The sequence below is a fragment of the Molossus molossus genome, unplaced genomic scaffold, assembly GCF_014108415.1.
Source record: "Molossus molossus isolate mMolMol1 unplaced genomic scaffold, mMolMol1.p scaffold_m16_p_16, whole genome shotgun sequence".
Lineage (NCBI taxonomy): Eukaryota > Metazoa > Chordata > Mammalia > Chiroptera > Molossidae > Molossus > Molossus molossus.
Window position 1 is genome coordinate 54,375,567 of NW_023425351.1, and position 27,849 is coordinate 54,403,415.

Here is a 27,849-nt window from a genome sequence, read left to right on the forward strand (position 1 = left end):
ACCAAATTTTATTTACAAAGGGTATGAACTTAATGCCTCAAAATATATTGCTAAATTTCTGCCTATCAAAGCTGCATTAATTTATACTGAAATGTAGCAACTATATTAGTGAGCACAACACTGCTCTCAGCATAGAACAGTGTGACTATTTTGCCTTTCATAGTTGATAGAAAAGTTATATCTCATTTTACAAATTTTCACTTCTTTTCCTACTAGTGAGGTTGAAGATTTCTCATGTTTGTTTTCCACTTGTATTTCCTCTCTTTGGGGAATTACCTGTTCATAAACTCTGAACATTTAAGATTATGAACTCAGTTTATAATATGCACACAATATTACAATGCATACAATTTTTTATTTTTAATAATATTTTAGTATAAATAATTTGTTTTAACTTGAGTATTAAAATAATTTTTGCATTTTTTCTTCCTTTTAAATTTAGATTGTTTTTATTAACATTAAAAAATCAGTCCAATTTCTATCTCTCTACAGAATTAGAAAGACAAAGATTAGGTTATATCTACATATACTTAGAATATGTAAAAGAATAATTAAAAATATATAAATGATCAAATTTATCATTTTTTATTTTACTATTTTTTTAATCCTTACCCAAGAACATTTTTTCAAATATCTTCATATCGGGGGGCGGGGTGGGGGGGCGGTGGTGTAGAGAATCATCAATGTGCGAGAAACACATCGATTGGCTGCCTCCCGCATGACCCTGAACAGGCCGGGACGAACCACAACCAAGGTACGTGCCCTTGACTGGGATGAAACTTGCAACTCTTTGGTCCAGGAGCTGAGGCTCTAACTGCTGAACCAAACTGGCCAGGGCTATCATTTTTTATATCTACTTTCTAACTTCAACTTGTTTTGTTTTTTTTTGGATAAAATGATGTGAAAAATTAAAACCAAGACTTGGAAACTGACCACCATTGGGCTGAATCCGGACTATAGATGTGTTTGATTTGATTTTTTTATGCCTCAATAAACATTTAAAATCATCATATTTCACACTCAAGGGGGGAAATCTGGAGTTCTAGCATCTCTAACACACCACAGTTCCCTCCCATTTCCTGTTGCCTCTTCCCCTTTACCTGGCTGCATTCTAAGGTCATTTGACTATAACCCTTGATCTACGATAAGGGACAGCAAGCTTTTTCTGTGAAGGAACAGATAGAGAGTAGGTGCTTTGCTCATACATCCACATGGTCTCTTTTGTAACTACTTAACTCCGCCACTGTAGCAGGAAAGCAGCCTTGGACAACAGGTAAATGAAAGTAAGTGGTTGTGTGACCATGAAACTTTATTACAAAACTAGGTTTCAGGCTAGATTTGGCCCACAGTCCTCAGTTTGTCAATCTCTGATCAAAATGATCCCCACTGGGGGCAAGAGCCATCCCAAGTTGACCATGCTAATCTCCCTGATCAGAAAAATAGGGAGATGTCTACCTAACAAAGTAGTTCCCCCATATCCTCGGTTTCATTTTCCAGGTTTCTGTTACACACAGTCAATCGTGGTTTGCAAATATTAAATGGAAAATTCCAGAATTAAACAATCCATAAGTTTTAAATTGTAGGCCATTATGAGTAGTGTGGTGAAGTCTCATGCAGTCCTAGTCCAGCCAGCCAGGGATGTGAATCATCCCTTTGTCCCACTGATCACGCTGTTATATGCTACCCACCCATGAGTCACTTAATAGCCTTCTTGGTTATCAGATACATTGTCTAGGTGTTAGTACCATAGTGCTTGAGTTCAAATTGTCCTTATTCTTCTTAATAATGATCTCAGAACACAAGAGTAGTGACGCTGGCAATGCTGATAGGCCAAAGAGAAGCCATAAAGTGCTTCTTTTAAGTGGAAAGATGAGTATAATACAATAAGATATTTTGAGAGACCACATTCACGTAACTTTTACTATGTGTCATTATGTTACAATTATTTTATTTTATTTATTTATGTATTTTTAAATGCTTTTTATTGGCTTTTTAAAGAGTGAGGAAGAGAGAGAGAGATAGAAACATCTATGTGAGAGAGAAACATCGCTCAGCTGCCTCATGCATGCCCCCTACTGGGGATCAATCCCTCAACCCAGGCATGTGCCCTGACCAGGAATTGAACCAGGACCTCTCAGTCCATGGGACAATGCTCAATCCACTGAGCCACACCAGTGGGGCTATTCTATTTTATTATTAGTTATTGTTAATCTCTTACTGTGCCTAATTTACCAATTAAACTTTATCATAGGGATGTATGTATAGAAAAAACAAATATATAGGGCTCAGTACTGTCCATGGTTTCATGCATCCTTTGGGGGTCTTGGAACATATCACCACTCAGATAAGGGGGGCTACTGCACTCTAAACCCTTACTTATACTAGATGCAGTTTTTATGTAACCCTTTGACCCAGTGTTATATTTCTGTAACCACCACACTAGTTCTATGGTAATAAAATGCTTTAGTATCCACATAAGCATCTTTATTGTCCATATAAACTTGGTACCCACATAAACATCTATTCTCATCTGTTTTTTTTTTTAATCTAGCTGCATGCCAATACATTAGATCAAGTTCCCCCAAAAAGTATTTTAGAAATTTTTATTGAAATTTCAAAGCAATTTCTATATAATTCACATATTTATTATACTGTTTTCTCATTGAGGAACATGGTTTCTATATATATTTTTCTCTTAATTTCCTTTTCTCAATAAGTTCTTAAGTTTTTTTCTATGAATTATTTGGCTTTATGTAAGGATTATTTATTTTTTCAAATAACTTTATCTTTTGAATAAATTCTTTTTCAATTACACTTTTAAATTACCTGTTATTGATATATTAGACAACTATTAATTGTCATATATATCAGGATAAAAGACTTAATTTTCTTTAAAATAGTAAAAAGTGTTGTCTACATTTTCAAGAATTTCAAAATTTGTTTTAGTCAGCATTTTAAATATTTTATTAAATGCATTTTATTATTTATTGAAATTATATACTATTATTTTATGTAATATATTACATTAATTGAGTCTTCAATATTACACCAACATGGTGTCCTTGGAAGAACACCTAGAACTAAAGATCTTCAAGTAAAGTTTTTTGAAGTATTACTCAGTTTTCGATGATGCTGACATAATCGAATCAAACTCTCTTAACGTATTTTATTTTCCCAAAACAAGAACTTCCCTAGGTGATCTTGGTTAGAAATAAGCTCTGTTCTTAGGCTAAAAAAGTTCTAATTAGGGTGAGTGGGTGGGGGGTCTGTGCAATCATCGTCTCCTAGATTTCCTGAAGAACAAACAATATATATTGTAACTAGGGACATTTCTGCCAGATTCTAAAAATGCCCACTTTATTGAAATGTAAGATAAGTTATCATGGCAATATGTATCTAGAACACTAGAATAAGAAACATTAATGTCTGCTATTTTCCATATTCCTTTTTTAACTAGGATATAAATATATATATATATATATATATATATATATATATATATATATTAGAAAATGTTTGGCCTCTATTTACTTTAAAAGTTCTGTTACATCTTTTAAAATGTTAAATAATCAACATTTTTAATAATGGAAAATGTATTTTGAAGCATATATTATAATTCAGATAAGGTGTAGGTCTTGAAAAATGCTACTTTTTGTAAACCAGGAAATATTGAAGTAAGGTTTGTGCTAATATCTTTGCAGGAAGTACAGGATTTCACAAATAAAAAGCATTATCATTATTGGATACGGGTGAAAAGTCTTATATTGAAAAACCAGAAGATTATTTTTACTTTATGAATATTGGCTTACATGTTTTCACTTGTGAATGTTAAAAATTAAAATTTTCAATTTTCAGTATGGCAATCACACCTGGCAAGTTGCATTTGTTGGTAATGAAGATAGTATTTAATTGAACCTAAATATGCCTCAGTATATAATATGTTATATTTTTGTTGCAGTTAAATTGAAATGTTTTAATGTATTTGAAGAACCATGTCCTTTTAATCCAAGCATAAACATTAATGAATTTTATTCTGTGCAATATAAATAAATGACATTTTAAGTCTGCATTAGTGTGAGCATCTACAAACAATAATAAGTTAATGCATTAAACACAGAATATAAGCTTTAAGTATTTTGTGTTTGATTGCAACTAAACATGTACTATCTTGTTAAAATAAATGAGTTTATTAGAATTAGCTCAGATGTATAATTTCTATAAAAAGTATGCTATCTATAAAATATAAAATGCCATCCATAAAGTACTACCGGAAGACATGTAACATATACTTTGCAATTACTGAGTGAACTTTGTTAACTTTATTTAAATCTATAATGAAATTTATAATTTGGCATAAACACACTTGTCAAAGATAGTATCACAAAGTGCTACTCATTCAAAAATAATTACACGGTTCCAGCTCTTTGCAATTAATTACAAAAGCAATTATATGCAAGGACAGGGTAACATATGCTGTCTGGAAGCAAAGCATTTGGTACTCACAGATACAGATGGGTATGTTTGCAGACCATTGGTTATTCTCTTGACAAACAATGGATTTTTCTCCAATTAATTCAAACCCAAACTGGCATTCAAACCTTAAAACATCACGATTAGAAAATCCATCGCCTTCTCTAATTCCATATAAAGGTGTACCAGGATCTCCACAACTTTCTTTTTCAATTTCTGTAAAACATAAGATTAGAGTCATTTTTCACTGCTTCTTGGCCTTTTGGCTAAGATCAAGTGTAAAGTCATTTTTTGAAGGTTTCAGGTATTTGATATCCGTACATCCAGCTTAGTTCATATATGTACACTCTCCAGAGCTAAGATATCTTAGAGTAAAAAGATGAAAATGTTCTCCAGTATTATTTTTTTCTTTCGCTACTCTTGATCTGATTCAATGAAACGATCAATAGAAAATAATTAGTGTATTTATCTCATTTTGAGGATACTGAGGTCCTCAGAGCTATTGTGCCTATTCCAATCAGAAGAGTTATGACAAAATTCAGATTTTCTGTCTGTACTGTATACTCATCTACACACACATGCACACAGGGTGTGGCAAAAGTAGGGCTGCAGTTGCAAGTACGGAAAATAGAGTTTATTCTTGTATTATCACTTACTAATGTTATTCTATTATTTTCCATACGAACAACTGTAACCTTACGTTTGCCCCATCTTGTACATATGTATTTTCTCCAAAGCCCACAGACTTTTGTTATTTTTCTAATCTGCACACGCTACAGTAAATCGGTCAGGACGGAGTAGCATCTGCATCTCTGCGCTCCCAGGGCATCAGTAAACCTTTCACAGGTGCCCGCCACGCTCCCCGACACAGGTTGGTTGAACTACTTCTCCAGTGAGACCCGGCTCCCAACAGACTACGTAGGGCAGGAATCAATTTTGTGTTGCAACTTATCCAGATACAGTCCTCAATACATTATTTTTTTTTTTTTTGGATGAGTTAAATTGAAGAGATTGGAAAGTTTTTCTTAAGGATTTTTTTTTACACATATTCAAAGAAATTCAAATATCTAGAATCTTCACTGTGAAGCAGTAGTAAGTTATTGTGGTCATATGGTTTTTAAGTCACATGAAATCACACTATTACAGGTATTCTCAAACAAACAACAATAAAAATTTTAAATTAAAATAAAAAATAAAACTGAGATAAAGTTATACCCTCTTACGACACCCCAACAATCATTCTGGTCTTCTGTAATTACCATGACAATTTGACCTATACCTTTCCAGTTCATTCCCTATGCCTTTATACACAGACATATATAGTATATAATATTATAAAAGCATCTGTATTGTCCTGGCCAGTTTGACTCAGCGATTAGAGCGTCGGCCTGCGGTCCGGAGAGACCCGGGTTCGGTTCCCGCTAAGGGCACGTACCTCGGTTGCAGTTTGTCCCCGGCCCTGGTTGGTCGTGTGGGTGGCAGCCACTCGATGTGTCCCTTTCACATCGATGTTTCTCTCTCTTTCTCCCTTCCTCTCTCTCCCTCCCATTCTATCTGTACAAAAAATGGAAAAATATCCTCGGGTGAGAATAAAAAAAAAGCATCTGTATTTATGAAAATATAAAGATCGTTTCCACAAAAACTATGTAGCATTGTTCCATATATATTATTCTTTTTTTTTTTTTTTTTTATCCTCACCCAGGGACATTTTTCCATTTTTTGTTCAGATAGAGCAGGAGGGAGAGAGAGGAAGAGAGAGAGAGAGAGAGAGAGAGAAACATCGATGTGAAGGGACACATCGAGTGGCTGCCACCTGCACGACCAACCAGGGCCGGGGACAAACTGCAACCGAGGTACGTGCCCTTAGCGGGAACCGAACCCGGGTCTCTCTGGACCGCAGGCCGACGCTCTAACCGCTGAGCCAAACCGGCCAGGGCCATATATATTATTCTTTACATTGTATGATACCATCAACACCATTCTATAACTTGCTTTTTTCTTTTTACCAAACAATAATTTTGGAGATATTTTTTGAACACCTTGAATCCTTAGTAAACATTATGGATGGGTATTCCTTTAATACACTGGATTTTTTTTTCTGTTATATATATTTTTATATATGATATAGTGACATTGATCTATAGTATTTACCCAGATTTAATATCAAGGTAAGAGACTAGTGATTTCCCAATTTTCACTACTTTCACACTAGTTTTTATAACAAGAAAATTTGGATCCTTCAGTGTTAGAACTTGCCAAAAAAAAAAAAAAGCTGGCGGAATCTGGTATAATTTTGAGGTAGATATCTGACTACCATTTCAATCTCCTCTAAAGTTATTTTCCTATTGAAGGATTTTGTGTGTGTGTGTGTGTGTGTGTGTGTGTGGCGGGGTGCAATGTTGTCAATTTAGAGAAGTGACTTTTCCAAGGTTTTCCAGTTAGTAGTAATGGATTTGTGTTATAGGATTTTAAGATATCTCTTTATAAATTTCTCATAAGCTTTATTGCTCCTAGCTATTTATTTGTGATTAGTCCTCCTGTTTCCTTTGTTCATACCTACGAAGTGTTGTCAAATGTATTAGTCTATGCAAAGAACCAGCTTTTGCCGATCACTTATACTGTTTTGATGTTATTTAAACATCTTTTCTTTTTTATATTTTTGGATTTCATCTTCATCTCTCTTTTGCATTATTTTGTTGTTCTTTTTCTAGTTTCGGGAGCTGAAATCTTAGTGTTTATTTTATTTTTATTATTAGTTTATTTTCAGACTTTCTTGTTTACTTAAAAAATAAACTTGAATCTATACATTTTCTCAGAGCACTGCTTTGATACAGAAAGCTTTTTTGTTCACTTTTAAATAGTTTGTAATTTCCATTTTGATTTCCTCTTTAATTCATAAGTAATTTCAAAGTGTAAATTTATGGGTTGGGGCTTTCATTTTGTTGTTGATTTCTAATGCTTTAGTATTCAGTATAAAAATATCCAGGTCTCACAGTAGATAAATCAGTTAAATGTATTCAATTCAATTTGTTATATTTGTCAAATGGAAATTATGTATGGCCTTAATTCTTTTTTGTCTACCCTCTCGGACAATTTCGGAGAGAACCATGCTCCATTTCCAAACAGAGTGTGAATTCTACATCTTGTACTTGAAACAAGTCTACTTCCAAAGCAATATATTTTGCAATATATTTGGTGAAACATAGTGGTAGTTAAGCCTACAATGAAAGGTGCAGGAGGAAGTAGTTTAGGGAGGAACAAAACTCTTGGTTTTAAGAAAGCTATCAAATGTGTTTACTTCTCTACAGCTAGAGTTATAGTTACAATTCTTCATCCTTAGTTGGGGAGAACTCCCGCCTGATAACTGCACTGGACTTTCATTCCATGTCTGGGCATTTGTACTGTAGTGGAAACATTTTTCTCTGTAGCAATTACTACAGTCTCCTCCCTTCCATAAAAACTTAAGCTTGCAAGCAGTTACTTGTTCCTTTCTTTGGGCTTAGTGAATACTTACATTGGTCCATATATTTTACTATAATTATTAATTATTGATCTGTCTCTTCCTGTGAGCTTTATTGACTTTTGCATTTCAAGTGTCTACACATTTGGTGACAACAAACATTTATGCATCAATTATGTGTCAGGCAAAGTTCCAAGCACTTGTTGCATTTAATCCTGACACAGTCTTATGAGGACCCAATGAGATAACCTGCCTAAAGTCACACATGTTTTAAGTGACAAGAACTGGATTTGAACCCAGATGGTATGATTCCAGAATATGAGTTCTTAAGCACTATACCCTCTCTCAGAGCCTAATCTTCAAGAATAGTTGTGGAATATATGAAGAAGGAAGGAAGGAAGGCAATAAGAATTATCATACAAAAGTATGTAGCTCTAGTAGTAAACAATATAAGCCATGAAAAATTCATGTAGTTACACAGAACTACATAGATAGAAAATCATAAAATGACACAGTTACATCTTTTTTTTTTTTTATCCTCTCCTGAGGACATTTCTGCATGTATGTTTAGATGGAGCAGGAGGGAGAGAGGGAGGAAGTGAGCGAGAGAGACACATCGAGTGGCTGCCACCCACACGACCCCAACCGAGACCAGGGACAAACTGCAACCGAGGTACGTGCCCTTAGCAGGAACCGAACCCAGGACTCTCCAGTTTGCAGTTCGACGCTCCAACCGCTGAGCCAAACTGGCCAGGGCCACAGTTACATCTTTTGAATCACTTAAATTTTATAATTGTTTTATTATTGTAGGCTATGAGTGTTAGATATTTTCCATTTACCCCTCAAGAACCGTTCTCCACCCTTTTCTGCCCTGCTTTTTGCCCCCCTCCCCAAGAGTGGGAGAGAAGGATGACCCACAAGGACCCATGACGGGCTCCTACGCTACTTGAGGGCTGTGCGCGATAGGTGGTCAGGGAACAGGCGGCCCTGGCAGGAGGTCAGGAGAAGAGCGCAGGAGGGTATTTCCCCTCGTTTTCTTCTCTGACTGCTCACCTTGGGTTAGATATGTCCTCATACTGAAAGCCAAGCTTATTTCGGGCAGCCCCTCCATACAGCTGCCCCGGGGGCTGTGGTTCTCAATGAGAAGGTGACGGGGCTCCCCACTATCCTCGGCAGGAATACTGTGTAACGCCTTGTTGGTTTCCTTAAGCTCTGCTCACACATACCCGATATGAAGGTGAATTTGTTACCTACAACTTCCCTGATTGATACTAAATAATTTACCATTGAAATCTCAATAGAACACAAAAATAATTTAGTTCGCATCCTACTGATATTTTACTTTATTATCTTACGATAGTTTGTTTTCTAGAACATAAAATGGGGCTGTGACTCCATTAACAAGTGTTGCGTCTATTGGGAATCAGGTAAATACTATGCACCCTTCACAACTAAATTGGGAAGGAACCAAGTAAGTATCTGTTCACAGAGTCAGAGGCTAGTGCATCTGGAATAGCACCTGGTTCTGCTCTTTTTCTTCCCTGCTGTGGAGGAAAAGAAACCAGAAGCTGAGGAAGAGGTGCTATAATAAGTGAGGACGGGAGATTAGAGGAAATATAGGCAGTACACTCCAGAAGGCTCTCCCGCAGTGAGTTGAGAACAAAATTGAAAAACAGGTTTAAATGACAGTGGCTGAAAGTTGTACGACAGGACTCTTTCAACACCTTTTTTTTTTTCTTTAGTGACCAAGTAACTTTGATCCTTGATGCCTAAAGTAATAAACTTTAATTTTAAATTCAATCAGATTTCCAGTCAATGACTAACATCTGGCCTTAAAGTGACATAGAAATTCTCATTGATCAATCTGTGACCTGACAACAGTTGACACTGTAATTCAAATACTTCACAGAGAAACTGTGTAGGTTAAAAGAAAGTGATCTGTAAAACTTGCAGTTTTGCTGATTCTTAATGTTAAGAAGCCTCTTGAGAATCTTATTACCTTAGCAACGGGCTCACAAAGGTTGTGAAATATAGAATCATGCAGCTAGAAAAGACCTTGTGAGTTAAACTCTATTTCACCTTCAAGCTCAGACAAATGAAACTGCAGCTAATATTTGAAGATATTTTGAGGAGGAATTCTATAACTGCCCAGGCAAAGAAGGACATATTTGCAATAATAAATGTGTAAAGTGTTTTACCATCATGATATAAACACCAACATTTAAAAAGCTTCAGATTATGCATAGCCACTTAATGAGAAATACGTAAATGTAGAATGCTGGTAAATATACCCCAAGACAAGGACAAGACTCTCCAAGTTGACCATGTCACAGAGCTGGCCCGGAAGAATCTCTGCAGTCAGTACTTAAATTATACCCTCTTCTGACATGTAGCAAACAGAGACACTCAAAAGCAAACGCATCAAAAAAGTCCCTCCATTCTTACTCATATTTCATCTTCAATATTGTTGAATATCTTAATATGTTTAATAGAATTAGAAACTCTGTATTTGTAATTAAAAAAAAAAACTATGTGTTTTTCTTTGGTTCTAAATAAAATGTTGTTTGACATATCATTCATTTGTTTCTTATTGTATTTATGGCAAATCATTTCTATTCTGTCATCCCAGTGTCCAAGCCTCAGATTTGGAGGATACCTGAGGGACCTGCCGTTAATGTCTGTGCAGACAAACAAGGAGTTTCCCAGCTTTGATAGGTGCCATGGTCTGAATGTGTTCCTTCAAAATTCAGAGATGCTGGTATTAGGAGCTGGATCCTTTGGGGGGTGATTGGGTCAAGAGGGCAGAGCCCTCGTGAGGGTAGTGCTCTTATTAAAGAAGTTCCAGAGAGATCTACTGCCCCATCCACCATGTGAGGACACAGCAAGATGGTCCCAGCTATGAACTAGAGAGAGGACTCCCACCAGATCACCATGCTGGGACCCTGATCTTGGACTTCAAGCCTCCAGACTGAGAGAGATAAATTTAAGTTGTTTATAAACTACCTCGTCTGTGGTATTTTGCTATAGCAGCCCAAGTGGACTAAGACAATGGGTATAGAATCTATGCATTTGGATTATGTAGCATTTTTCTCCCACTCAGTGATGATCAGACTTTTCACCATGGGTTTCCTGAGGTTTTATGTAAGATCCCACTCAACAGTTATAACTCTACCCTCTTTCTCTCTCAAGTGAACATGCTGGAATACAGGAGCGTGGGACTAAATACCTTTAGTCCCACTAAATATCTTTGAATTTAATTAAAAGTAATAGGTATCTTAGTTATTACTGATAACATATTTCTTGAAATTTCTCAACAGTTCAAAATATATCCCAATGTAACAAGTCCAAAATTAAGAACTAATGCTAACCCAATAGTTCTCTAGTATATACATTTATTCCATTGTCCAAAATAATTTAATGGAACCAGGTGGGAATGAATTAAAAAACAAAAACAAACAATAAATGTCCCCCAAACCACTTCCTGATGATCATGAATCTTACTTAGTTCAGGGGATCTTAAGGCTATTCTTACCACATTAAGACAGATCCCAGATGGAAGAGGAGACAGAGATTAACTAAAGAATTTATATGCATATATGCATAATCCATGGACACAGATGATAGTGTGGTGAAGGCCTGGGTTGGGACAGGAACTGGTTGGAGGGGGGCAATGGGGAAAAATGGGGGGGCATTGTAATATTCTCAACAATAAAGATAAGTGAAAAGTACTTAGTTCATTTCAGATCATTATTTTCTAAGGACCCACTGTGCACTGTGTACCAAGAACTGTGCTAGGAAGTATACCCACAAAAGAATATATGTCATAATTCAAACTCTTAAAAAACATAGTCTATAAGAGCTGCCAAGTAGATGTATTAGAATATATTTTTAATTCCTTGGCACACATTTTTAAGAGAAAGAGAACAGACTATGCTCCGAACAACACTCATACTATGTTTTAACACTCAAATCTTAAATTCAAGATGATTTGAGAGGTAAAATGCATTTCCTGTGTATTCTGACTTAAAGGATATCTTTAACATGAAATGTCAAGTGACAAGTGACTCCTCCTCCCTTGTCCTGAGAGTAGTATCCTTAAAACTTGACCTATTGTTTATACTTAAGGTCCTTCAAACAACCTCTTTAGCATTTGCCTTCAGTTTGGGACTAGGGTACAGTGCCTGTGACAAAGGACAATATGGAGGGCCGACTGAGATTTGGAAACCCAGGAACAGAGGTTCAGAGTTACTTTACTGTAAAAATCTCAAATCAGTTGGTGACATCAACAGGTAAGCCAGCTAACAATAGATAGCTTTATTATCAATTTTCTTCAGGTACAGTGACCTTAACCATTTATACATCCATTCAATCTTCTATTAGCATTTTTATTCAAGAAAAATGTATTGAAATTGTACTATATCCTAAATGTTGGGAATGCAGATGCAAGACAATCTATTACTGTTTACCAGGAAAAGACAAATACAGAGGTACATAAAAGTATTGTAAATAATGTAGTTTTAGAATAAGATACATGGGAGACCTGAGAGGAAAATGAATAATATTGCTTAGGAATGCAAAGGCAAAAAAGATTCTATAAACTGAAACATGAAATAAGTTTGGGCAGATTTTCATGAGTGTGTGGTTGGGGGTGTGTGGTTATAGGGTGTGTGGTAGTTTCAGACATTTCAGGTCGCGGGAACAGTTACCCAAAGGGATGATACTGTGAAACAACACATTTGGAGAAATTCGAGCATCTCAGTACTGCGGGAGTTGGTGTGCAAAGAGAGTGAGGTAAGAGATGAGGTTGGGGGACGTGGGACACCCTTGTGTGCCAGATGAAGGACCTTTAGGCAGAGATAAGCCATTGAAGAACATTCTAAAATGCACGCCTAACAAATACTCCACACATGGCAGTCACACTAATCTTGTGTAAAAGGAACTAAACATAATGAAGAGTCAATCAAGGGACATGACCCTACTCCCTGACGGACTTAGAGTCTAATAATGGAGCAGTGAATGGGAGAGTATCAGGAAGCATACCTTTTTATAAGAAGACTCAACATAGCATTGTTCACTTGCAACCTCACTTAACCTGTCTATTCTTTAAACATTTTCCTTTGAAGTACCTTAAATGAAATAACAAAGTGAAATATAGATTTTTGTCTAAATCTCTATAGCTACCTGTTTAAAAGAGTTTGCAAGCAGGGATAGATCAATATATTTGAACTATAATACTGATCAAAGTAAATAGATTTTTGTTTTTGTTCGAAAGAACTGTAACTGCTAGGAGTCTAACAGCACTCATGAAAATCTTCTAAACATTATTGCCCTTACTGTATCTACCAGATACTTATAATTATTTGAAGGTATACCTATAAAGCAAGTAAGAAAAACAACCACTCTTACTTTTAAATTATATATATATATACTGTAATGAGAAAAGGCAGAGTGCAACAAATGAGCAGAATATGCATTTTGCCTTAAAAAATAGTAACATTTTTACAGTATTAGTCCTTTCTGGAATTAAGCCCTGGCTCTATTCATATGACCTTTTTCAACCTAAGAAATAGGTGTTGAACTCCCATATGTGCTGAGCTAGTCATTGGGGATTGAGGGGAAGTAGCCTAGATGAACTGGACTAGGTATTAGTTCAAGAAGATAAGTCCAGCATTTAATCAGGTTTCTGAAAGCACCGGTGATAGATACAGAAACAATAAATAAATAAAACACACTGTCTTTGGATCTGTTTTTTTTATATATATAATTTATGTTTCTGAGGCTACTCTAACCAGCTCTAAGCACTCTCCATTGTATTTGTCTATATTTCAAGTTCCAGAGGCTCTATGCCCAATAAAAATCTATTCTCAGAAGCAATCATCCGTATTTTAGTTTGAATTTGAATTGTTATATAACTTCTTGTGAGTTATCTTCTTGCAAGTTGTGAATTTGAATCAAGTAACTTCCTACAAGTTAAAAAAAACAAATAAGATATGGAAGGTATTTTACAGATTAAAAAGTACACATTGCCAGGTATAAAAATAACCACAGAAATGTAAGGAACAACATAGGGAATATAGCCAATAATATTGTAATAACCATGTATGGTGTCAGATAGGTACTAGATTTATCGGGGTGATCACTTTATAAGGTACATAAGCATCTAATCACTATAGAGTACATCTGAAACTAATGTAATATTGTATATCAACTGTAATTAAATAGAAAATTTTAAAAATTTAAAAAAGAAATAAAATATGTTGTTACCAGTTGAATTTCAGCCCTTACAAAGAGATTTTCTTTGAAATGCCGTATAATTGGCCAGACTACCCTAAGCGGAGGCCATACCAGCATCGAGAATACAGTACATCTCAAAAGATTTACACAAAATCAAAGCTGTGAGAAAGTAGAAGAAACAGAAAAAAATAATAATATGAGAGGGGAAACTGGCAAAAGTTGGACTAGTTTAATGGACTGTGGACTCCTTGAGCAGGAAACATTTCTAAATTATCTTCAGATGCCTAGGATCCAGCAAATGGGAAAAGTCCAATATGTTATGTTCTCAAATCATAAGGGGAATCAGAGGTGGAAAAATTAGAAGTCAAAGCTCGGCCTCATTAGAAAACCTGCTTTACACTAATTAGTTGTAACTGGACTAATCCCAAACACAGTGATCTGGATTTATGAATACTTGTAATATTTGATTTGCAGACAGCCATTCGAAACAACAGTATGATTTATATATCATTGCCATCATTTAAAAGAAACAATTATTAACTACTCATATATCAGGGCATTCTAGAAAACCCAGATTTAGGACATCATGTCTGACTATTATGTGACAGATGGTCTGTGGATCTCTGTGGACTTGATATATAGGGAGACAGGTACGAAGGAGAGAAAAATTGTGTGCAGAGGTCTGAGGGAAGAGAGAAGAGAGACAACAATTACTGAGAAAGTTTGGTGTTTGAACCTTTGCTGGCCCATGGGAAAGATTTTGATATCAAAGAGTGAAGTTGGGTTAGAAGGAAAATGTGTGATTCTGTGTACAAGTTGGTGGTGCATGGACCTCAGATAAAAACCAGGAAAAATTATGAAGAAAAGCCTGTGCCTCAGACATTCTCAGGGTTTAAACCGAGAACTTAAATGACCAACAATTGAAGTGTAGCTTTGTCAGGAAAGCAAGATTCTCAGCAAAATGTTATTTTGATAAAAACCAAACAAAACGATAAAAATGCCTTGTCAAGTTGGTGGAGGGAAACCAATTATAGTTCAATTTGGTAATTGTAGATTGATCTAATATTTTAAGTAATCTCTTTAGGAAACTGTTACTTTTTCTTTTTTAAATTTTTTTCTTTATTGATTTTAGAGAGAGAGGAAGGGAGAGGGAGGGAGAGATGGAAACATCGATGAGAGAGAACACCGACTGGCCACCTTTTTGCATGTCCCCCAACTAGGGATCAGGCCCACAACCTGGGCATATGTCCTGAACTGGTGACTTCTTGGTGCATGGGTCGACGTTTAACCACTGAGCCACACTGGCCGGACTGTGCTCTGTAGCTTTTTAACTTGGGTCTCTGTGCATCCATTAGAATTATAAAGTGCTCTGCATGTATTCACTAGGACAGGTAGGGTTATTGCATTCCCACACGTGCCCAGACTGCGTGGAACCAAAGAAGGGGCCTGAATTTCCCCCCATCCCACACTGAAGGGGAAGCTGGATTTACTATGGCCTGCAGACCTCCCCATCCAATTCAACACTTGGAAAGCTGGTTATTATTCTGTCCTTGAGGCACAGCTTCTGGTGTCTTAGATTTTTCCATAATTCCTCAGGCTGACAGTGGTGCTGGCTCTAGTCTTTTATTTTCTCTACTTCATATTCTTCTCCTGCTCTGTTGTAATGAGCCTGAAGACCGAACTTGCACTCATTTAGAAGGACATCACTGTACACTGTGGAGGAGACTCTGTGGTGACAGGATTCATAGGAAGTAAAGCATTTAGAAAATTCATTTTTCTCCCTGACAAAGCCTGGCTTTCAAGAATATTTTCCCTGCTTGACTCAAAACTGCACGTGGGTAGACAAAAGCTAAATTATTTCCTTCTCTTTGCATTGCTACCTTAATCATTCCTGTCCTGGTGCCCTTGAGGTATATGGATTTGGTGACTTAGGGTGACAGTTATATACATGGCAATGCAAGAGGAAAAGTATTATACGACATGACTTTATTTTATATACATATTTGTAATTCAGATTTTTTATTATTTCACCTTGAAAAATCCTATTTATTCCTCAAGACTTATGTAAGGTGTCATTTCAAGCAGCCTCTACTGTACCCCCATTTTTTGGAAATCATTTCTGTTTGCTCCAAATGATAAGAGCACTTATTGAAGTGACCTATTTAGATGTACCTGTCTCCACTTTTCTGAAAGTTTGTAGATATGCGAAGCCTGTCTATTTCATCTTTTCAACATCATCACCTCACACAGTGCATGGGCCAGAGTAGGCAATTTAAACAGCTCTTAAAGGCAAATGTAAACCTATGTATATGCTTATTATTAGTGTTGTCTGCTATTGAAAAAATAAAAAGTTTTTTACAACTGAATACCTCTTCCTCTTTTTTAAAAAATTGATTTTGGAGAGAGGAAGTGAGAGAGAGAGAGAGAGAAAGAGAGACATTGATGTGAGAGAGATACATGAGTGGGTTGCTTCCCATACATGACCCGACCATAGATTGAACCTACAACCTAGGCATGTGCCTGCCCTGGAATCAAGCCTGCCACCCTTTGGTATAGGGGACAATGCTCTAACCAAGCGAGCCCCACTGGCCAGTGCTGAATACCTCTTAATGGAGCAGAAAGCATTTGTCTAAAGTCTTTATAAATTTGATGAAAACATTATTCAGATATCAACATAAAAGAAATCAAATAATCAGATTCATAGCTATACTAATTATATCAAATTTCATGTGAAAAATATATATCTATATCATGAGAAAAAAAATTAGAAGTATGAATATACCACGTAAAAGTGTTATGTATATTTTCCAGAAAGATATTGCAATGTAAGGGAGGAAGATCAGCAATATAACAAAGCCCTAAAGAATGCAAGAAAAGAATGCGAGTACATTAAAAACACACACATACAAACAAACAAAAAACAATAAAGGAGTAAAAGGAATTAATAACAAGACTTAAACTCCTTTGCAAGTAGCATTCTAGAGGTGGCGTACATATAGTCAGTTGGGTGCATTCACGTGCGATTTGAAAAGTGTGGGAGCCACAGAAGCATCCTTGCCGTCTTCCCTGTGCTTCTTGTTCATGAAGGCGAGCATGATCATGGAGTTCCTCAGAAGTCAGCCCCACTGTCCAGTCATGACTGCAAAGGCACTGATCCCTGAAGGACGGCTTCTGATGTCCACATAAGCTTTCTGACTTCCCACCCTCCTGACTGCGCTAGGGGCGGCTCCTGGTTGGAAGTTTGCTTCTTCCCATTGTCCCGGTAGCCTCTCACCGAAACCAGATCCAGAACCTGCTCTTTTGGCCTTCTAACACTTTCATAAAACAAAAACAAAGAAAAAAACTCACAAATTATCTCTTTTTGTTTTAAATGGCTGGATAATTTTTTTTTTTTTTTTTGCATTCAACTGAATCCTGACTAATATAACAGGTTAGAAAGATGTGACATTAACAGATTCTTTTGCATGCATGTAGGTGTTCTGGGGTATTATTCAAATTATGCCTCATAAGATATTAAAAGCATCTACAATAAAAGCCAAGCAGTACTTAGTTCACCTATAAAATGATCGTTTTCTAAAACTTGATATTTTAAACAGCTCTCGGCCAGTATAGATCCCACATACACACAAAGAATTATATCCATCCACATGCAGAAGAAGTTCTGGACTGAGATGCTTGTAGTTCCTGTGACGCTCAGTCCCTCCCCAGCATGTGGGCAATTTATGCGACAAGCATTCACTCAAATGCTCCATGTGCCAAGCACAGAGATTCTGACCAGAAAAAGAAATCATTGGTTGAAGAGTTCATAGTCTAGATTTCAAAAATATATTGTTAATATGGGTAAAATTCTAATGTAAATTTATCTACCTTTCGATGGATCTATATTTCTATTAAATAATATGGAAGAAGAGAGAGAATAATCTTCAAGGGAAGTTTAGATGACTTTACTATTCTGAAACAATCAGTTTGAAATATATCATCATCCTTCACTTTCACTGGTTCTGTTGTTACACTTTCTACAAAACCTATTTCAAGTCCCAATTCATCTGTGACCCTATGGTGCTTTGGCATCAGAACAGGGTCTATGATAGTCAGCTCTGCGCGTATGGTGAAATGCCAACCTTTAGCTAGAAACGCTCAGCTCAGTAGCACAATGCCTTTACCTGAGGAGACTGTCACCCTCACTCATTACACAATGTTTGATCTGATTATTATCTGAGATAGTCTGAAAGCTCTGATATGTAAAAACTAAAAATAAATGAATAAAAAAAACAAAAAACAAAACAAAAAAAATACCAGGAAAACCAGAATAAGTATGGTTCCTGTGACCTTAGGAACAACCACATTAAAAAGGTTAATATGTCAAATGTGTCATGGAACAGATTCTGTGGAGTTGGGCTGTGTAGGAAGAATAAATGAAAGAAGAGAAGAGCAAATATTTATCAATGATAATAATTTCACAAGCTCCATCCTCAATCTGGCAAAACTATCTTGTTTAGGTTTTTACTGATGTTTTGTTCCTTGATGCATTCTTGCTTTGTCAGCACTTGACACTATTTTATAATAGAGAAAAGAAACATGTAGGGAAGCCCTAGAACTAATTTTGTTTTAATACTGCCTGGCCCTTGACTGCCAGTTGCTAGCCTCCCAAATACCAGCAGTATTTGTGAAGGGATGATATCACTACATATGGTGTATAAGGTAGGGTGCACATGGAAATTTCTCAGTATCCATCAATGAATAAATTGAAACCAGAAAATTGACAAAGATTTTTCAGTCAGGCTCCTGAAGCTTCTCCTAGGCCCATCTATGTACTTCCTTGTAAAATAGACTTTAGCAAGAACTCTACTAAGTCAGTTTAGCAAGAAAACCCCCACTTGTAAAATCTGATCACCTTTAATATCTGATTGGGTCCCTCATCCTCCACCATTCCCCAGGTGATGCTGGATCACCCTGACTTGCCTTCAGCAAGAATCAATTAGGTTGGTTTAGCCAGAATCCCCCTTACTTCTAAAGTTTCCTCTTAGTATTTTTCCATCCACAGACCCACCCACTCCACCCCCACCCCAACTATGCTCTTTGGCTATAAATTTCTATTTGCCCATGAGTGGAATCTAATCTTTCTCTCTCACTGCAAAACCCACTACAGTGGTCTCTACCCACAGCCATGAATGCCCCCTTTGAATAAAGTCTGCTTTACTGTGTTCAACAATTCATAAATATTTTTTATCTTTATTGTTAAATGTATTACAGATGTTCCTCATTTCCCCCCCATTGACCCCCTCCTCCCCACTCCCACCTCCCTCCTGCCTTTTCCCACACTGTTGTCTGTGTCCATTGGTTAGGCATATAATTTCTTTGGTTTATTTCTTTCCACCCCCCAACTCCCTTCCCTTTGTGGTTTGTCAGTCTAGCAACCAATTTGTACTTCTTAATCCCTTTACTCATTCCCCCAACCCCCCTCCCACCTAGCAACCAACAAAATGTTTTCTGTATCTATGAGAATGTTTCTGTTCTGCCTGTTCATTTTGTTTGTAGATTCCATTGTCGATAGATATGCATTCACTGTCATTTTGTTTGTTCATATATTTTATTTTTTTCTTCAAAAAGACCCTTCGTCATTTCATATAATAACAGTTTGGTGGTGATGAACTCCTTTAATTTTTTCTTGTCTGGGAAACTCTGTATATGGCCATTGATTCTAAATGACAGCTTTGCAGGATAGAGTAATCTTGGTTGTAGGTTCTTGCTTTTCATCACTCTGATAATTTCTTGCCACTCCCTTCTGGCCTGCAAAGTTTTTTTTCAGAAATCAGCTGACAGTCTTATGGGAACTCCATTGTAGGTAACTAACTGCTTTTCTCTTGCTGCTTATAAGATTCTCTCTTTGTCTTGAACCTTTTGCATTTTGATGATGATGTGTGTTAGTGTGGGCCTCTTGGGGTTCATCTTGTTTGGGACTCTCTGTGCTTCCTGGACTTGTATGTCTGTTTCCTTCACCAAGTTAGGGAAGTTTTCTGCCATTATTGTTTTAAATAGGTTTTCGATTTCTTGTTCTCTCTCTTCTCCTTCTGGCACCTCCAAGATGCGAATGTTGGCACGCTTGAAGTTGTCCCAGAGGCTCCTTATACTATCCTCATTTTTTTGGATTATTTTTTTTTTGCTGTTCTGATTGGGCATTTTCTGCTTTCTTATATTCCAAATTGATAGATTGCTTCTTGGCTTTACCTACTCTACTATTGAATCTGTGTAAATTATTATTTATTTCAGTTAGTGCCGCCTTCATTTCTGATTGGTCCTTTTTTATGCTCTTGAGACCCTCACTAAGTTCACTGAGGTTCTCACTAAGTTCATTGAGCATCCTTATAAGCAGTATTTTGAACTCAGCATCTGTTAGATTGCTTATCTCCATTTTGCTTAGTTCTTTTATTGGGGTTTTGTTCTGTTCTTTCATTTGGGACCTGTTTCTTTGTCTCCTCATTTTGGCTGCCTCCCTGTGTTTGTTTCTGTGTATTACTTAACGAGAGGTATGGGGCTCGCTGAGAACAGATGCTGCTCGTTTGAAAGAATTTAGGAAAACCTGAAGCAGGATCCAAGACAGGCCAATCCTATGGTTAAGCAACTGGCAACAGCTTGGGTGGGCTTGAAAGTTGGGTGGGGCGGGGCCTCAGGGAGTCAGCAGGGCGGGGCTACCAGTGTGAGCCAGGTTGCTGGAGTCCCAGATATGGCTTCTGTCTGCCGCCCCCGGGAAGGGCTCACCAAAGGAACAAAGGCCTCTGACAGCATGTTTGTCCTGGAGAAAACCCCCTCTCCAGCCCTCGCTCCAGTGCCAAACAGCTCAGTTCTTCCCTGTGTGTCTCTGGTGCCCCTCGAGCTGCCTCCTCTCCGAGCTTAGAGGGAGAGAGTCCGCTAAGTCCGTGCACTGGCCCTTTAAGGAGCTGCCTGGGGCTCCAGCCGCCTCAGCCTCCCTGAGCCTCAGTTCCCGCTGGTTTTTCCAGCCAGAAGTGATGGGGATTCTCTTCCTGGCACTGGAACCCTGAGCGGGGCACCTAGTGTGGGACGGGGACCCCCTCAGTCCTCAGGGAGGACCTTCCCAGCCGCGGGAGCCTCCTGATTTTTATCCGCCACAAGTGGGTGTGGGCCCAGCCCGTCCCCTCCGCCCTCCTACAGTCTCGGTGTGGCTGCTGCTATAATTCCGTAGCTGTAGGACTGCCATTCAGCTGGATTTCAGGCGGTTCTGAATGATGGTTGTTCTGTAGTTTAGTTGTAAGTTTGATGTGGTTGTGGGAGGACACGATACCACGTTTACCTTCCTGCCATCTTGACTGGAAGTCTCATAAATAATTTTTGTAAATAAAATATAGGAATGTGATGTACTCAAGATGCAGGAATGTTGTATTGTTTACATCAATATACTTTGAAATCTGACTTAAAAACTTGCTAAAATATATAAATTTGAGATTCAACTTAATTAAGTAAAAAAACGAAAATATCTTGTAGGGTTGTGTTGGGAATTATATTAGATAATTCATATAATAATAATTGTTCAGTACACATTGTCACTGGGGTGACCTGTGAGGTACCTGGCCTTGACTGTGCAGTAACTACAGAACCATGAAGAACCACGAGGGCATGAGGACTCTTCCAGAATAAAAGAAACAAAAGAGACAAAAACAAGTAAATGTGATGACTGAAACTGCATTAAATCTTACATTAAAAAAATCTATAGAAGATCTTTTTCATCTAACTGGGGATACTGAAAACAGATAGAAGAGTAGATGATATTAGTTAATTAATGTTATTTTGGTGTGGTAGCAATATTGTGGCTATATACAGGAGGGTTCTTATCATTAGAAGATGCTTATGCACCTGGGGTGAAATAGCATCCTATTTGTATCTTGCTTTCCCATTTTCTCATTAAAATAAAGAAAGAAACAAGGAAATAAATTAATAAAGGTGTGAGTATGTATAGTGAGAGAATGTACCTCAATGTGGCAAAATCTTGAGAACTAGTGAACAGTGGATCAGTGCCTCTTTGATTATTCTTCCTAATTTTCTTTCAAAATAAAAAGAGAAAACAAACCACTCCCCTCAATTAGTTACTATTCATAAGCTAAAAAATATTATTAGTATAAATAATAATAGCAATCACAATATAACAGATTATGTCATAGTTTAGACAAGAATATTGAAATGATCCATTTCTAACTGAACATAAAAAATATACATATATCAAAATATACGACCGGCCAGAACGGCTTAGTTGTTTGGAGTGTTGCCCTGTGCACCGAAAGGTTGCTGGTTCAATTCCAGGTCAGGGCATGTACAGAGGGCGACCAGTTGATGTTTCTCTCTCACATTGATGTTTCTCTTTCTCTCTCTATTTTGTTCTCTCACTCTCGCTCTGTGTCTGTTTTTCTCTATCTCCTCCTTTCTCTCTTTAAGCATGTTCTCAGGTAAGGATTAACATAAAAAATCAAAAAACCTATTGAATTTTATTTTGTATTTCCCTGAACATATGAAATATAGTAGGTTAAAATATAGACCCAAGTTAATGATTAAAAACCTTCAGATGACATACTTTGTGAGTAACAAGCAGGTCACATCCACCGTTTGTTGATGGGTAACAAAAAAAGCCCATCTTTCTGTCTACGCATCTATGAACTGTAGAGGTAAATTACCAGTTAAAAAATCTGAAGACTTAGAAACAGAAGAATCATGAACCCTCAGCATTTAGAACCACTTGCTCGGCTTGAAGGAAACAGTACCACCGAGAGAAGGGGAAGGGAGCACTGCTATTACAGATTCCCTTTTTTTTTTTTTTAATCTTCATTGTTCAAAGTATGACAGATGTCCCCCCATGACAAGCACTCATTTTCTCATGAATTTTCTTGTCAATAGTGACAGAATATGTGTTATCCCTACATCCTAATAAAGAAACTATTCGGTCCTGGGCCACCAACGGGTCAAAATGGGTGAGTACATTTCTCACAAGCATTTCTGTCTATATTTGCTAGTTCTTGCCGTGAGCATATCAAATTTGACATGTCACAGCTCCCGCTCGGGAAGGCAGCACAGGGCTTAGCTCGTATATTTCATCAAAGTATAAGACAAATTCTGAACAGCAAATGTTACCAGCAATGACTTTTCATTCTTGTCAAGAAATAGGGATATTATTTTCCACGAGTATTATCAGGAACCTGTTTTCAAGCTCAAACCACGTCGCTGCACTGGTTTTAGATGCAGTAATGAGCTGATATTAACAAGGGAGGAAACAGAGATTAGCACAGGTTTTGGAGTCAAACTATCTAGGTTTAAATCTAATCTTTGCTACTGCTGATTCTGTAGCTTTGGATATGTTATTTAAAACCACAGAGACTCAGTTGTGTCATCCTACCAGAAGGAACACAATAATAGAATTATTAGTGTGCTTAAATCACACAATTAACACAGCCCATGACCTGTGTCACATACTAAGCACACAAATTCTGTTTTTCCGTAAATATGTTTTGAAAACCCATTCCGTGCCATGTATGGCACAGGGCATGTGGAACAGTGTAGTGAACAAAAGAGAACCTAACCTCAACCACTCCTCGTCCCCCCCAAAAGCAGTGTAATGGCACAGAAGTCTTATTTTTTAATCTGGCTTTTACCTGTGATTTGTTTTTCTTTGACTCAAACCGGCTTTACCCGTGTCCTGCCTCACTGTTCTCCCTCGCCCTTGTTTAACCATTAAGGCTTCAGGGCAGTGAGCTTCTGGTCAGCATCCAGTAGACTAAGGAACAAGGTCCCAGGTCTATTGACCACAGAGGCAGGGTTTTCAATCAAACTAAAGGTAATATCTTGGCCTCAGTTGTGCTTTAGTTCAAAACTCAGGAAAGTGGAACCATCTCATTGAACAAATCCTTGCGAAGTTGGACATAACTCTATGGCTGACAACAAGACCAGATGCAATGATCAATTACTCCTCACTCTAGCACCAACCAATCATGACCTTAACTCTTTTACTCATCATGACTAATGATTTTTTTCCCTATAGAATCTATTCCTTTTAAGCTAGTGAGGAGCCAGGTCTTTGAGCATGAACTACCTGTGACACCAGGCATGACACCATCTCCTAAATAAATCCTTACTTTCTCGGGCTTTGATGCGTGCAGGCAAATAGACCCCTTCAGTCTGGTAACAACAGGAAAATGAAAGAAAAGGAGAAACACCAGCCCATGGGGAGTTTATATTCTAGTAGACAGAGAAACACAAAACAATATAAACATGATGATTTGTAGTATATCAGAAGGGGATAGTACTATGTGTAAAAAATATAGAGAATAGGGAAATTGTGGAGGGGTAAATGGATCACAATTTTTAATACAGTGTTTAAGGCAGAACTCATTTAAAAATTTGAGCTAAGACTGAAAAAGATGACTCTTTTGTCAGGGCCCTAAGTGCCCGAGTGTTTGCAAACAGAAAGTATTATGACTTAAGTTTTGAAAGGATTATTTTAGTTGCTGTGTTGATGGGTAGAAAGGGTGGAAACAGAGGAATCCACTAGAACATTACTGTAGTAATCTAGGTGATTGGTAATGGTGGCCTGACCAGGCTATTAACATTGAAGGTGGTGATGAGTGACTGGATTCTGGATATATTTTCGAAGTGAAGCTAATGGGATTTGCTATTCGATGAGATGCCGTGGGACAATGAGAGAAGGAGGTTAATCAATGATGTCTCCAATAATTTTGATCTTAGTAAGGAAGGGTGAACTGTCCATCAGTTGAGATGGAAAGACTATAGGTAAAGCAGTTTGGTAGAAATTCAACTCAGTTGAGTTTGGGAAATTGGTTCATGTCCCAAGTAGAAATAGCAAGAAAGCAGTTGAATGTCCATTATCTCCAGCAGGAGACGACAATGTAAATGTGAGTTAACATGTGGATGGTGTTTACAACATAGTACCATATGGAAACACTGAGGGAAAGAGTTATAGAAGAGAGGAAGACTAAGGCTGGCAAACATTGAGTGATTGGGCAGAGGAGAAGAAAGTGTTGTAGGAGGAAAAAACAAAACAAAACAAAGGAAAGGGAACAACTGAGTATTTAATGCTGAGTTAATTATACTGCTGATTTGTCAAGTAAGATGTGTACAGAGAATCAACTGCCAGACTTAGCAATATGGAGGTTATTTTTTTTCTTACCATGACAAGAGAAGTTTTCATACCACAATGATAGCAAACACCTGTTTGAAACAATGGGTTTAAGAGACTATGGGCAAAGGCAAATCAAAGAAAAGCAAGAGTAACAAATTCTGTTGAGAAATTCAGTAGCTAAGAGAAGCAAAGAAATAGGGTAATTGCTAGCAGGGGAATCAGGGTCAAAATAAGTTTTTCCCCTTTTAAATGAAAGAAAATAAATCCATGTTTGCATGAACAAGGGGATACATCTATAGAGACAGAAAATTTGACTGCAGGAGGAAGACGGACTGAGCAATGAATGTCTGGAGCAAGCTCCAGGCAGTGGGGTTAGTGTTCTAGCGGGAGGTTTAAGATAAAAGCATTGCTATTCCATTTTTGGTAACACGCAGGAAGATACCATAAATAGACACACATTTGGAGATCTGTGTAGATCTAGTGATAGATATAGCATATAATTAATGTCAAGTAAAATATAACTAACTTTAATGGGAAACATATGACTGCTAATTAGTTTCTTAACTCATCCTAAAGTAGCTTGAATGGAAGTGATTAAATATAAATCGATGAAATCTAAACCGTTTTTACAAAACATATGCAGACAAATTAGTGTCTAACACAACTGAAATGAACTTCTTTTTCTCTTATATAGATTAAAAGAATAACTGACGAGCAGCTGCTTTTATTTGGTTTTGTAACGTTAAGATGTAGTACCTCAAAATTTCTTACCTAATCTAGAACAAAGGCAACAGGATCCAAAGCATTTATTTTCACTTAACAGTTAAATAAATTATAAAGTTTTAGTTAATTTGGATTTCAATTGACTAAACGTTTATTTCTTATTAAGTTTTAACTAGTGAAATGAGACCTAGGAATGAAAGGAGAAGAAACATGAAATTGCAACCTTTATATTACTGTTCTGAGCATGCAGGCCACTACTTCCCATTGAGAGACATCAGTAGCAATGACACCATTACTGTTTAGGTCCCTGAGGCCATTGATATTAAGTAGCATATCACCTCTGTTTCCTCCGAGGCTTAACATATACTCTTAGTATTTAGCCAATGACTATGATTTGGGTAAATAATCAAGATAATTTTATTGGTGTCTGAATGTGTCCTCTCCCCAAAATGTATATGTTGTAATTCTAATTCCCAAAGTGATGGCATTAGGAGGAGGGGCCTTTGGGAGGCGCCTAGGGGACAAGGATGGAATCCTCATGAATGGGATTATTCTCTTTATAAAAGACCCCCCAGAAAGCTGCTCCCTTGCTCCTTACGCCATGTGAGGACACAGAGAAGTCAGCAGTTTGCAAACTGGAAGAAGGCTTTCACCAGATAGCAAATCTACCAGTGCCTTGATCTTGGAATTCCCAGGCTCCAGAACTGTGAGAAATACATTTATTTCATTCATAAACTCCTCATTCTGTGGAATTTTTGTTCTAAGACCAAATGGACTAAGACAGGGAAGTAGTTGTGATACCATTATAATAACCTGGTTATTAATTAACAGGAAAGAAGCAAAAGGGAGACTAGATAATGTAGGCATCCATATATATAGCTTTGCCAGAAAACTGCAATTTAACACTCCCTAGGACTACTCCCTGCAGAGCGTTGGGGGAAGGGACTGGACAGAGTCAGTTTAGATGCATGCCCAGTAAGGTCTGGGTGACATGAAGATGCTTACCTTTCAATCACACCTGGGAACAAGTCTGGCCAGAACAGGCGTAGCCTCTACAAGGGCGCAAAATACAAATATTTGAACTCATTTTTTTTTTTTTTTAATCCTCACCCAAGGATATTTTTTCATTTATTTTCAGACAGAGTGGGAGGGGGAGAAAGAGACAGAAACATCGATGTGAGAGAGACACATCAACTGGCTGCCTCCCGTACAACCCCAGCCGCAGCTGGAAATCAAACTGCAACTGAGGTACGTGCTCTTGACTGGAATCAAACCCGTGACTCTTTGGTCCGGGGCCAATGCTTTAACTGTGAGTCAAACTGGCCAGGGCGCTCTTTGAACCCTTGAACAAAGGGAGTTACAGCTCTTGGAGCTCCTGGCCTTCTTGCTGCTCGCGCCGGACTCCTGGCTTGTGGGGTTCTCACAATCTGCACACACCCTTGTGACTCACAGCCATGTGGGACCCACAAGAGGACTAATGGATTGTGATGCCTGAGGCTACGCCAGGCTCACAGGACAGACGCTCTGGACACTGGCTCTGCTTCCAGCTCTACTAAAGCCCAAGCTGCACCTTTTCCGGGACCGGCTTAAGGGAGATGGCACTTTGGAAACCGAGGACTGGAACTCCATGATAATGGAGATCACTCATTCTCCCCTACGAGTCTTAGAAAACAATGTTTTCTCAAGATAGCAGAATAACCCACTCCCACTAGCAATGGAGAAATTCCACCAGTGCAATTCTCCGATAACAGCTAGAGAAGTGAAGGCACTGAGGAGGGGTCACATGTCTGTGTAAGCCTGACACGAGAGGAGCGCCTGGCGCACA

At 37.6% G+C, this 27,849-nt stretch overlaps 1 protein-coding gene across 3 annotated transcripts in view; it reads right to left on the reverse strand.

The window, feature by feature from the left end:
- The window catches only part of CSMD3 (CUB and Sushi multiple domains 3), a 1,073,312-nt gene that overhangs the window by 432,390 nt on the left and 613,073 nt on the right, over nucleotides 1-27,849 (reverse strand). For all 3 annotated transcript variants that reach the window (XM_036263876.1, XM_036263875.1, XM_036263874.1), the window contains one exon: nucleotides 4,504-4,686. In XM_036263876.1, the coding sequence (XP_036119769.1) occupies nucleotides 4,504-4,686 (183 nt within the window). The remainder of the gene's footprint in view (nucleotides 1-4,503; nucleotides 4,687-27,849) is intronic.